Source organism: Onychomys torridus, chromosome 2, assembly GCF_903995425.1.
Source record: "Onychomys torridus chromosome 2, mOncTor1.1, whole genome shotgun sequence".
In the NCBI taxonomy this organism is placed as follows: Eukaryota; Metazoa; Chordata; class Mammalia; order Rodentia; family Cricetidae; genus Onychomys; species Onychomys torridus.
The window spans coordinates 160664769-160678302 of record NC_050444.1 but is presented as its reverse complement, the minus strand read 5'-3'; the positions used below and the strand labels follow the sequence as shown (position 1 = coordinate 160678302).

The window sequence follows — 13534 nt, the reverse complement described above, 5'->3', positions numbered from 1 at the left end:
TGGTGTGTGTGTGTGTATGTGTGTGTGGTGTGTGTGTGTCTGTGTGTGTGTGTGTTTCTAAAGTTGAAGTTACAGTGCTGTGATTGGCAAAGCATAGTTTAATGTTTAAAATTTAAATAAAAATATGTTAGCCAGTGTCTGGAGAGATGACTCAAGTCTATTCCCAGCACCCATGTGGCAGCTCACATTGGTCTGTAACTCCAGTTCCAGGGGATCTGACATCCTCTTCTGGCCTGCATGGGTACCAGGCACACACAGTACACTGACGTACATGCAAGCAAAACACACACATTGTAAAAAATAAATAAAATATACATATATATGGATGGATCGGTGGGTGGGTGGGTGGATGAATGGATGGATTGGTTTGCTTATTTCTCTCATCTTGAAAGAATTTCCAGTGCTGGAGAGATGGCTCAGTGGTTAAGAGCACTGGCTGCTCTTCCAGAGGACCCTGGCTTAATTCCCACCGTCTACATGGCAGCTCATACCAGTCTATAACTCCACTTCCAGGGGATCTGACACCTTCACACCAATGCACATAAAAATAAAAAGTTAAATCAATTATTTTTTTAAAAACAGAGTTTCAGCCATGTGGTGTTGGTGGCGTATGCCTTTAATCCCAGCACTTGGGAGGCAGAGCCAGGTGGATCTTTGTGAGTTTGAGGCCAGCCTGGTCTACAGAGTGAGTTCTAGGAAAGGCACAAAGCTACATAGAGAAACCCTGTCTCAAAAAACAAAAACAAAACAAAACAAAAAAAATGGGCTGGAGAGATGGCTCAGTGGTTAAGAACACTGGTTGTTCTTCCAGAGGTCCTGAGTTCAATTCTCAGCAACCACATGGTGGCTCACAACCATCTGTAATGAGATCTAGTGCCCTCTCCTGACCTGCAGGCAGAATACTATATACATAATAAAATAAATCTTTAAAAATAAAAAAGAAAAGAAAGAAAGAAAGAAAACCAAAACCAGAATTTCCCAGAGCACACTTTTAATCCCAGAACTTGGGAGGCAGAGCCAGGCGGATCTCTGTGAGTTCAAGGCCAGCCTGGTCTACAGAGCGAGTTCCAGGTCAGGCACCAAAACTACACAGAGAAACCCTGTCTCAAAACACAAAAAACAAACCAAACAGAATTTCCTGTGGTAAGTGTAACTGAGGTGGTGTGTGAGGTCTGTTGCTTGGATTTAGGGATGAGAAAGGAACGCTAACACAGTTGTACTCAGGGCCGCCCACACTCTGGCCCTGAGTGAGAATACTTTATTGTTAGATCGTCTTTGAGATGTCTTTTGTCTAGAGCACTGGTCTCTATAGACAATTTTGTGTGATCAGTTGTGGTAAAGTTTCAGGCTTCTAGCTGGTTCCAGAATTAAGTGTTCCCTTAATTTTCCTTGTCTGTCTGTCTTGCCCCAGCCTACGTAAGAGCCCACAAAGTATTTACACATCAAGGCTGTGGCACTGGGACTCACCGTGAGGGCGGACATTGAGGCCTGGCTGTCCCTACACCCTTCCTGGCACAGCCTTTTCTCAATAGGCTCATTCTAGACGATGGAGAAGTGGGTGGTTCCCCAGTCTCAGTGCAGCATCTCCACCAGGCACGATTGTAGCGCCAGACCCAAGGGTGCTTGCTGGTCTATAGCAGCTAGTCCAGCTGTTTGTTCTGCCCCTCCCCTGGGGAAAAAGGCTTGGAAGCCGGGTGTGGTGGACACAATTGTCATTCTACTGCTGAGGAGGTAGAGACAGGGAGATCTTTGGGGCTTGGTGGCCAGTTAGCCTTGTCTACTTGGCAAGTTCCAAGCCCGTGAAAGAAACTTTTTTTTTTTAAAGTGTGTTTGGGGGGTAACCCAGAAAAAAGATCTAAGGTTATCTATCCTCTGGCCTTGACATGCATTACCTACACATGTTAACACACACACACAAATCTGTAAATGGAGTATAGTAGTGTGCACCAGTAATCCTAGCACTAGAGTAGTCGAGGCAGCAGGATGACAACTTCAAAGCCTCCCTTAGCTGTGGAGCTTTTTGGTGGCCAGCCTGTGTTGGGTGAATCCTGTCTCAAAAAATGATTAAGTCTTAGCTAGTGGGTGGTGGGAATTCAGTGCACTACTGATTTTTCCCCATGAGCCAAACTCTGTTTATTATCTCATTTCCCGGTCTGGCAGATTGAAGGGAAAAGATGGTGCCATAGGTAAGCATGCTGGTGGTTGTATAGAATATCAGCCTGATGGTGCAGAGAATCACAATTCAAAAAGTAACCATCTGCAGACACTTACGTGTATGAGTGTTTTCCTGCTTGCACCACATGCATACCTGTGGAGGCCAGAAGGTCTCAAATCCCTTGGAACTAGAGTTACAAGTGGTTGTGATCTACTGTGTGAGTGCTGAGAATTAAACCAGGGTCCTCTGCAAGAGCAGCCAGTGTTCTTAACTGCTGAGCCATCTCTCCAACCCTGGTCTCATATATATATATATACATTTTTAATGTTGATAACTAAGTGAAAGTTGTTTTTAAGGGGAATGAACCCCTCTCTATAGCACAGTGTATATGCATCAGGTACTATGATAATCGAACTCATCTTCCCTGAATGTGGCTGTTCTCATGAGAGGTCGGTATTGGACCAGGGCTGGGGGCATAGGTCAGCGGCAGAGCCTGTGCTTAGCACGCATCCAAGGCCACCAGACTTCACACCCTAGAGGGCTGTCTGGACAGTGCTGCTGTGGTCATTTCTTCCTTTCCAGGATGCTGTGGCTTTGTCACCCTCTGCAGCTATGAGCCAGCCAGTATCTCCTTCGTACTTGGTGTTTTCATGAGCACACAGCTGGTGCTGAGATCTCCTTGGTAACTAACTGTTGATTTTTCCTAGGATCAGCAGCAGGCCCGGCAGTCTCAGCTTGCTCAGGATGAGCGTGTTTCACGTTCTTATCTCGCCCTGGCGACCGAAACCGTGGACATGTTCCATCTCCTCACCAAGCAAGTCCAGAAGCCGTTCCTCAGGCCTGTGAGTAGAAACTGGGGTGCTCGCATTGTCTGGGGTGACACATGCAGCCCATAAAACTCGAGACAATTGTTAATTTTAACCGTAGTAATCAGTAGTGAAATTCTCCCTGATTTTGTTCCCAGTATGTCAATTGATGCACATTGCATGGTACTGTGCCTGACTGAAGTGAAGCCCCTTGACATGTAGTCTAAACTGCTCACTTCAAGATGGCTTTAAAAGCAGCAAAGCAGCTTTGTAACATTGAGGAAGCTGAAAACCAATGAGAACTGGTTGAGGCCTGTGGTAGGTTAAAGGCAGTCTCAGTATTCCACCTGATTGCTAAGACCGGGTACTGTTAAAACTGAGGTTAAAACTGAGCGGTATACTCTGAGGGACCCGCTTGCTGACCACCCCGGTGAGAAGATGCTTTGTGGTGTGGCAGGGTAGAGGGCAAGTCAAAGGGAGCAGCAGCTGTTTGCATGCGTGGAGCTGAGCTTTACTATGTATTTCCTCCAGTTCTCCATATTTCGTCTTTGCTCCATTCCGTGATTCACTGTGTAGCCTCCAGCAGAGGCATTATCTCACAGTGGCCTGAGACCTGGATCTTTTCCTGTCTCTTGATAAGCAGATTTCAGCACAGTAGCAGGGAAGCAGGGAAGCAGGGAAGAAGACAGCTCACCGCCCACATACCTGCTTCCCTCAAGGATGTGCCAGAGGGATTTACTAGCATTTCCTACACAGGCCAGAGAGTAAGTTCTTTAAAGATGTTGTAGGCTGTGTGCCTTGGGCAGCTTTTCAGCTGTGCTCATGCTAACAGCCAAGACATAAACAAGCCTGGCTGTTTTTCAATAAAGCTTTATTTACAAGAGAATGACCAAATTCAAATACAACTTTGTTTACAAAAAGAAGACTCAGACTGGAATTGGCCACAGATAGTGTTTTGCCAACTCTAGTCTCTCATTTTTTTTTTAAAGATTTATTTTTACTTACATGTGGGTGTGTTGGGATGCGCCACACATGATATGACACACATGGTATGACACACATGGTATGACACACGGTATAACACATGTTTGCCAGTGCCTCTGAAGGTCAAAATAGGGTGTCAGGGTCCCTGGAGCTGGAGTTACCGGCAGTTAGGAGCTCCCTGATGTGAGTTCTGGGAACCAAACTTGTGTCCTCTGGAAGGAGAAGCAAGTGCTCTTAACAACAGAGCCATCTCTTGAGCTCATTTCTACCTGCTTTACTGGTGGCTGAAGCATCTGCTATAGCAGAGAAAGCCCAGCAGCTCTAACCGCTCCTCAGTTCCTGGCTTCTCCACACAGGACTCTCGCTGTGCTTTGTAGAGCAGGAGGCTCTGTAGTGCTGTGTCCGTCAGGTTTGCGTACGTCCAGTCATTTCATGAGAACCCTGTTATTTAAAGACCCTTTCCTGGTGGTCAGTATTTACTCTGAGATTCACAGCAGCTTATCTCTGCGCTCAGAAACTGTGTCTGCCCAGCTTTAACAGACACAGTCCTCCTGTGGTCTCAGACCCATGCTATTTTGTCCTTATTTTCTGGCTGTTAAAGTCACCACTGACTAGATCTAAAACTCTTGACAAACATTACCTCCTCCTTCTGTGTCTCTGATCAGTAATTAATAAGATGGTATATATTTGACCATCAGCAACTTGAGATTTCTGGGAAAATGCATGAAGTGTTGCTCCGTACTACAGAGTGACAGGGTTGCCAGTGATTTTCCTTCTTTCACCTCTCGGGTGAATTTGGAGGGATGCTTATAATTAAGAGTGTGTGTCTTGGGGCCAGAGAGATGGCTTAGTGGATAAGAAGAGCACAGGTGTTCTTCCAGGTTCAGTTCCCAGCACCCACATGGCAGTTCACAACTGTCTGTAACTCCAGTTCCAGGAGATCCAACACCTTCACACCAATGCACATAAGATAAAGTTAATTCTTTTTTTAAAAAGTGTTCAGCCAGGCAGTCATAGTGCACACCTTTAATACCAGCACTCAGGAGGCAGAGGCAGGTGGATCTCTGAGTTTGAGACCAGCCTGGTCTACAGAGCGAGTTCCAGGACTCTACAGAGAAACCCTGCCTCAATAAACAACAACAAAATGTGTATCTTTACAGGAAACTTTAATGGACATTCATTCATATGCAGTCTGTACCATTCCATTATGAGGGTTTTCAGATAAGAAATGGTGGTGAGGGGGCTGGAGAGATGGCTGAGAGGTTAAGAGCACTGGCTGCTCTTCCAGAGGTCTTGAGTTCAATTCCCAGCAACCACATGGTCACTCACAACCGTCCTTGATGAGACCTGGTGCCCCTTTTTGGCCCGCAGGCATACATGCAGGCAGAACACTATATACATAATAAATAAATAAATCTTAAAAAAAAAAAAAAAGGAAAGAAAAGAAAGAAATGGTGGTGAAAACCAGTTTTTGGTTGTGATGATGTCTTCCTTAGCTTATGTGGCTCAGCACAATTAAGCGATCCTTTGAAGATTAAACTAGCCGATTCCTGTTCCACTGAGATGGTCCCCAGGATTCTCAGCAGCTTGAACTGTCCTGGTATCCTTCCATTTCCTAGGAACTTGGACCCCGATTAGCAGCCATGCTGAACTTTAACCTACAGCAGCTGTGTGGACCCAAGTGCCGGGACCTGAAAGTTGAAAACCCAGAGAAGTACGGTTTTGAGCCAAAGAAGCTACTGGACCAACTGACGGACATTTACTTGCAGCTGGACTGTGCTCGCTTTGCTAAAGCCATCGCTGATGACCAGGTGAGTGCTGAGGGAGGCCTTTCACGGGGCCTGGCATCACTGAGCTGTGCAGTTTGCATCTTCTGGCTGCACCTTCAGGCAGACCCTGTGTACTTAACCTCTCTCTCTCTGGAGTTTTCCTCGCTTCAAATGCAGGAAAAAGTGGGACTTTAAGTTTCGCTTTCAGAAGTTTTTGGTACAGTGACCATAAATGGAGCAAAGGAACACATCTAGTCCAGGAGGAGATGAACTTGGCTGCTTCCCTGGGAGAAAAGAACAGAGTTGGTCTCCTAATTTCTCAGACCCCAAATAGATTCGGTCTCCAAGCCCTGTTTGCGTTTCTCAGGAACTGCAGGTCTTCCCAAGTCCTCAGCTTTAGAGCTGCCATGAATACATGCCTTCCAGCAAAAGCCTACTGATGTTCACATGACTCCCTCTCCTTTATCCCGGGAGACTCGGAGGTCAGGTCAGCCACTACTACAGGTCATACTATTCTCCACACCTTCTCTCCGTGATGCCATTGTTGTCACAGAAAGGGCTCCCCTGGTGGCACCAGCCTGTATCCCAGATACCCAGGCAGCTAGAAGCAGGATGGCCACAAGTTCAAGGCTAACCTGAACTTACCGAGACCATCTCTGAAAGTAAAACTGAGTTGGGAATGTACTTCAGTGGTAGAACACCTGTATGTGCAAAGCCCTTGGCTTAATCTTTAGTCCAGACAAGGAGTTCTTAAAAAAGGAAAGAAAGGGCTCCTTCCCTCCATAGTCTCTGGTCCTGCTTCTGTTTTTTCCCAGGTCTTTGAGATAAGGTCTCATATAGACTAGGCTGGCCTTGAACTCCTGATCTCAAACACTTTGATTTGTGCCACCATGCCTGACATCTGGGACATCCTCAACACATTTATTAACTGTGTACCACTTCTGACCACTTTTCATGTTTTCATTCATTTAATAATCATAGAATTCTGACACAGTTTCTGCTCAGTTCTTGGTTTTAAAATAAGGAAAGCAGGGCACAGAGGAGCAGCACACAGTGGTGTAGAGGTAGGAATATGGCCAGCAGCCCAGCATTGTACCCAGATTCTCTCTCTCTTTCTACCTAAAGGCCCAGAACCTGATATGTTGGTTCCAAATCTCTACCTTTATACACAGAAACTATTCCAGTAGGATTCATACCATGTTATCCATCCTTACACATTCCAGAAAGTTCTCTACCTATATCTAATCCAAAGGAGTAATGCTAGAATACTAGCATTATATATACTTCTACTTTCTTGAGTTTTTTGAGACAGGTTGGCCTTGAACCCAAGATCCTCCAGTGTCAGCCTTCTGAGTGCTGGAATCACAGGTGTGTGCTACCACACACTGCTTTTTTTTTTTTTTTTTTAATTAATTTATTTTATGTCTATGAGAGCTCTGTCTACCTGCATGAACAACTTTATGCCAGAAGAGGGCATAGGATCCCTCCAGAGATGGTTGTGAGCCATGTGGTTGCTGGGAATTGAACTCAGGACCTCTGGAAGAGCAACCAGTGCTCTTAACTGCTGAGCCATCTCTCCAGCCCAACCTTTCATTTATTTACTATTTTTTTAAAACAATAGTCTTATTACACTATAATTCACATATGTTGATGCTTTTTGTTGTTTCTCTTATTGTTTTGAGACATGGTCTCTCTGTGTGGCTGGCTGTCTCCCCATTGCTGGGATTATAGATATGGTGAGTGATGTTAAGGGTGGATATGCAGAGAAAGCAAGCATGTATAGTTATTTAGAAATGGAAGTTTTTAAAATGTAGTACTCAGGAGGCAGGGGTAGATAGATCTCTGTGAGTTCAAGAAAGAGAGAGATTAAGGAGTTTCAGTCCAGTACTGGGGAGGAAAGCAGGTATGAGATGAGTCCATATGTAGGTATCAGTGTGGATGTTGCTCAGGAGTTCACAGGATGAGCAGTAGGTTCTGGACAGGCCCTCTCAGTGAAGCAGAAGCTACAGGTCAGTCTAACTGGCCCATTGCTCTTGCACTGAGGAGTGGGGAAGGCATCTGGGGAAGTTGGCATCGGGTTACCTGGCACCCAGCTCCTTCCGTGTTACCGCTGAGTCTCCCAGGCATCTATCTGGTTTGGACAGCTTAGGGATTTACCTAAGACTGTACAGCTGGAAGATCACGTGACCTGAATTCATGTCCAGGTTTATCTGGACGCATTGCCTACCTTTTCAACATCTGTTACAAATTGTATCGGCTCCTAGGCCCTCACCTGCTTATTGGATTGGTCCAGTACTGTAGAAAATCTGACATTATATAGTGTTGGATTCATTGATTAGTGTGTGCTGGAGTGCTTGGTGATTGTTTGGTTTTTCTGGTTTGTTGTTGTTGTTTGTTACTATGATCTGTTGAGATAGGGCCTCACCATTTAGCCTAGGTTGGCCTTAAACTTCCTTCCCATCGTCCTGTTCTAGCCCCTTGAGTGATAGGAAGGATTACACATGGGATGGCCACCAGGCCAGACTGAGGTGAGCCCAGAGAACAGAACAAAGCAACCCCCCAAGTATGAGCAGTGATGGGACAGTGGCATGTGTTTGGTTTTACCCGTGCTCACCATTCTGTGAGAAAACGAACTCATCTTGTTTCATGGGTGTCCAGGGCACAGTGCCCCACAAAGATCGAAATAAACTAGGCTTCGTTCTCTTTTTAGTGACTAGATTTTAAAAGAAATGCTTTCTAGCTCCCAGAGTCTAAAAATCTCCATTTTTCTGAATCCTGTAGTCCTGACCTTGGACAGTTGGCACGTGTCATTCTCTCTCTGTGCATTGTAACTATATTCAGTATATCCTTGCACATGGCACAGTGTGTAGAGGAAGACTGGAATACAGAATTTATAATTATAATCTTGAGCAAAAGATCGAATGGACCGCACTTGGACATTTTCTAAAGGTTTTCCTCCTCCAGTGTACTCTCATCTCATGACCTTGTCCTCATCTGCAGAGATCCTACAGCAAGGAGCTGTTTGAAGAAGTCATTTCAAAGATGCGCAAGGCAGGAATCAAATCCACCATTGCAATAGAGAAGTTTAAGCTTCTGGCTGAGAAGGTGGAGGAAATAGTGGCCAAGAATGCACGCGCAGAAATTGACTACAGTGATGCCCCAGATGAGTTCAGAGGCAAGTCCCTGTGCTCACGCTCACGTCTTTGGTATAATTTGAAGTGTGTGACATCAAGAAGACTGTCGTAGTCACTGTTCTCCTGTTGTGAAGGGACACTGTGACTGAGGCAACTCTTTTTTCCTTCATGGTTTTTCGAGACAGGGTTTCTCTGTGTAGCCCAGCAGTCAGGAAACTCACTATGTAGACCTGGCTGGCCTCAGAGATCTGCCTGCCCCTGACTCCTGAGTGCTGAGATTAAAGGTGTGTGCTACCACTGCCTGGCCCCAAGGCAACCCTTATTATAAAAAACAACAACAACAACATTTAATTGGTGGAGGGGCTTACTTTAGAGTTTCGGATCATTAGTCCATGACCAATATGGCAGGCAAGCAGACATGCATGGGGCTGAGAGTTTACATCATGATGCACAGCCAGCCAGCCAGAGAATGCAATTAGGCCTGACAACAGGATTTTGAAGCCTCAGATCCCACTCCCAGTGGCACACCTCCTCCAACCAGGCCACACCTCCTAATCCTTTCCAGACAGTTCTACTAACTGGGGACGAAGCATTCAAACATGAGCCTATGGGGGCCATCCTCATCGAAGCCACAACAAGGGTGTTTTAATTGTTTGATTGTGTGCTCTCTAAGTGTTTCTGGATAGTTGGCTAAGATTACGTATACAAATTTTTATTTCATATTGTAGAATAAAAGGATGAACATCCTTAGTGTGATTTTACCAGATAACCATGGAGGAGTCTGGGTTCTTAGGCAAAAGGGTCCTGTCCCAGGGGCCTGCTGCCTGACTGTCCATCTTTGCTGTTTTCTCCTCCAGCAGCAGTGACAGAAAGCAAGGTGCATGCTTTCATTATGAGCTGCTTCCCCTACATGCAGGGACCTGAGGGGCTGTTGTCTCTCACTGGTGGGAACAGTCTGCTTCTTCAGTGCTAGCCTCCACCAGTGGATCTGCTCCGCTTTGTCTCCACAGACCCTCTGATGGACACCCTGATGACTGACCCTGTGAGGCTGCCCTCTGGCACCATAATGGACCGCTCCATCATCCTGCGGCACCTGCTGAACTCCCCCACCGACCCCTTCAATCGCCAGATGCTGACAGAGAGCATGCTGGAACCAGGTAGGAGGCACAGCCTGCCTTGCAGTGCTGATGCCCATGCAGCTGGATGCAGAAGACCATGAGGGGCTTGAGGAAAAGCTCCTGGGACCCCAAACCTGTAATCCCAGCTGCTTGGGAGGAGGAGACAAGAGGGTACCTGATCAAGACCAGCCTAGACCATGTAGTTGAGACACCGTGTCAAATAAATAAACAAGGAAAATTAGCTAGATATATACCCACAGAACTTGCTTAGCATGGGTACATCCTCAGGACCACCATCAGTAGCAGGGACATTGAATCCAGAAAGTACCCACTCTTTTTATGGAAAAGACACAAAGCACTTGGCTCTATTTGCTGTAGTTGGAGAGCTTCTCTCCAGGCGCCACCAAGCCCCCACGGTCCCACAACCCACGTATAAAATAATCACTCAGATGCTTATATTACTTAGAAACTGTATGGCCGTGGCAGGTTTCTGTTATCTACTTCTTCTCTCTTAAATTAACCCATTTCTATTCATCTATGAGTTGCCACGTGGCTCGTGGCTTGCCGGTACCCCACATCTCCCTTGTCGTTGCAGCGGCTGGCAGTTCTTCCCCCTCCACCTTCCACTTCCCAGAATTCTCCTCTTCTTTGTCCCGCCTATACTTCCTGCCTGGCTACTGGCCAATCAGTGTTTTATCTTAACCAATCAGAGCAACACATTTGACATACTTGAACATCCCACAGCATTTTGCTCTAAATGCCTTCCTCTCTGACTGTTTCTTCCGCAGCCCTCAGCATGCAGAGGGAAATGATAGCCTTCACTTTCCACTTAGGCAGAACTGTGAGCTGAAGAGCCTGTCCATCTGGGCCATTAATCCCTGTCTTTCTCCCTCAGTGCCAGAGCTGAAGGAGCAGATTCAAGCTTGGATGAGAGAGAAGCAGAGCAGTGACCACTAAGCATCCCCATCACACTTCTCTGCTGGAAACAGCCACGCCAGCCAGCCAGCCAGGCAGCGTCCGCCTCGAAGCTGCTGCTCAACCTGCAGCCAGATGTGGCCAGACCCTGAGAGCCCACCCCGAGTGACCAAACAGTAGAGGTCTGAGGGACATGATGAGAAGAGGAGCCGATTCCTGTACATATATTTAAGTGACAAACAGTCACAAGCGAGGGGCGAGTTTTACGATTGCTTGTGTAGTAAAGCACGTCCTTCGCCCGTCCCCCTGGGCTGTGGCAACGGAAGTCTTTAGTGATGGCGAGAGGGTCTGGGCAGCACCCCTGAGCTTTTGTTTTGTTTTGTTTTTTCGATGTGACCAGAGAACTCGGACGTTTTGCTGCTAAGGAGCCCTCCTGACCCTACTTGCACTGCTGCGGGCTTTTAAAGAGGAACAACCCAGACTCCTTCCCAGCCCCCAAACATGTATTCTGTGAGATAACTGTGCCTGCGACAAAGTGTTAATCTTGGGATCGTATTTTTATATCATATTCACATACTTGTTTTTTTAATTGGTGTTAGATGACATGATTAATAAAAAAGGCAAGATATTTTCAGAATTTGAATTTCAGGTTTTTTTTTTCTTTTGAAATAGCCCTTTTGAATTTTTTTTTTTTATTATTATAAACAAAATGAAGAGAGCCCTGTTGCCCTGGCCCTTCTACCAAGCCCTCGATTAAGATTCTGAGGAACAGATGCAGCAGCGGGGTGGCTGAAGTGATCAGGACTTGTGTGACTTGTGGGGTTTGGGGAGGTGAGGGTTGTGTTTTGTTTTTTTGTTTTTTTAATCCTATGTGACAATTCCAAAAGTATACCATTATCCTCTGAGGATAAATAGATTCCTCAACCCTGGGTTCATTTGTATGCTGTGTCCTTTTGGGGTTTGGCCTTACCAAAGCAAAAAAAAAAAAAAAAAAAGAGGTACAAGAAATGTGGAAATCGGAAATCTGTTTGCTTGTTTGAGTGCCTGGACAAATGCCACCGCACAGGCGCACGTGAGCAGAAGCCCTTGTATCACCGCTCCCTACGCAACATACTTGAATTCTTGAATTTCCTTTGGGTGGAGAAGGATTTGAAACCATAAAGTGTTTTAAGGAAATGAAATCTTGAGAAACATACTTTCTTTTCTTTCCCTTTCTCCTCTTCTCCACAGACAATGTGCTCTGTTCAGTTCCCAACACAAACTCCAATAAACGGTGATGCCCATTCGGATGGAGTCCTCTGTGCGTCGTCTTTTTGTGCAAACGAAATGGGTGGGGATGGGCTCGGCGTGGTGGTGCACACCTTTAGTCCCAGGACTCCCAAGGAAGAGGCAGGAGGATCTCTGAGTTTTGAGACCAACCTAACCAGGCTAACCTAGGCTACCTAATGAAATCCTGTCTTAAAAAGAAAAACTATGGGTTTGAAGAAACGGCTCAGCAGTTATAGGAGCATCTTTTAGAGGGACCCTGGTTTAGTTCCCAGCACCTGTAGCTCACTGCTGTCGGGAACTCCAGTTCCAGGGACCAGACATCTTCTGGTTCCCATGGGCACTGGGCACAAACGCGAAAGAAGGAGGGCAGACGAGAGCCAAGTGGTGTGCATGTGCAGAACTTCCCTTTCTGAGCCAATTAGGAATGGCTGTTCTTAAAATAAAGCCCATGGTTCAGGGAATAAAGGTGCTTGCTTGCTGCCAACCCCGGTGACCTGAGTTTGATCCCTGGATTCCATGTGCTGGGAGAGCACTGACTCCTACAAGCTGTCCTCTGTCCCCAACACATGGCATAGTACCTTTACATACAACAAATAAATTAGTGTCAAAAATGTTTAGATGAGAACTGTCTCATCCTCAATCTCGATGTGGCCCTTGGTTCTCCTGTCACTTGGCTGGTCTGAAGGACCTCAGCTCTGTCATACCCTGCCCTCCACCTGTCTCTTAATGTTACTTCAGAGATCTCTGGGGCCCACTTCACAGGAAGCACTTAGGTGGCACTTCCCACACACCAGGCACTGCGACTCTATTTACAGTGCCAGCCTCAGGTAGAGAGAACTGCCTGTTTTTTCTGGTTTGTTTGGCTCTGTTATCAATAGGTCAGGATACCAGCTGCAGAGAGATTAGGTACCTTGCCCATTGTTCCCTGGCAGGTACCCTAGCTCTAGGGCCCATGCCATTCATTACCTCAATGTCTACTTCTCTTGAGTACATTGGACTCACTATCCCCCATGTGCACGTGCACACAAGTCCCACATACACAATTTGGGCTAGGATATAGCTCAGAGGTAAAAGTGTTGGTCGAGCACGTGTGAAGGTCTGGGTCAATCGCCAATATCACTTAAAAAAAAAAATCAGTTAAACGGGCTGGAGAAATGGCTTAGAGGTTAAGAGCACTGACTGCTCTTCCAGAGGTCCAGAGTTCAAGTCCCAGCACCCACATGGTGGCTCACAACCATCTGTAATAAGGTCTAGTGCCCTCTTCTGGTCATACATGCTGTATACATAATAAATAAATCAATCTTTAAAGAAAAATCAGTTAAACAATACAAATAAAAGGAAATTACCCATGACCCCACCATTCAGATGCTTCTGTTTACTTTTT

The 13534-nt window shown here is 46.1% G+C and overlaps 1 protein-coding gene across 2 annotated transcripts in view; it reads left to right on the top strand.

Annotated features, from left to right (window-relative positions):
* Positions 1-12174, top strand: part of Ube4b (ubiquitination factor E4B) — a 120380-nt gene extending 108206 nt beyond the window's left edge. For both annotated transcript variants that reach the window (XM_036177538.1, XM_036177539.1), the window contains 5 exons: positions 2863-2997; positions 5565-5756; positions 8715-8889; positions 9859-10005; positions 10862-12174. In XM_036177538.1, coding sequence (XP_036033431.1) covers positions 2863-2997; positions 5565-5756; positions 8715-8889; positions 9859-10005; positions 10862-10923 — 711 coding nt within the window. In that variant the 3' untranslated portion in view covers positions 10924-12174. The remainder of the gene's footprint in view (positions 1-2862; positions 2998-5564; positions 5757-8714; positions 8890-9858; positions 10006-10861) is intronic.
* Positions 12175-13534: the final 1360 nt, after the last annotated feature.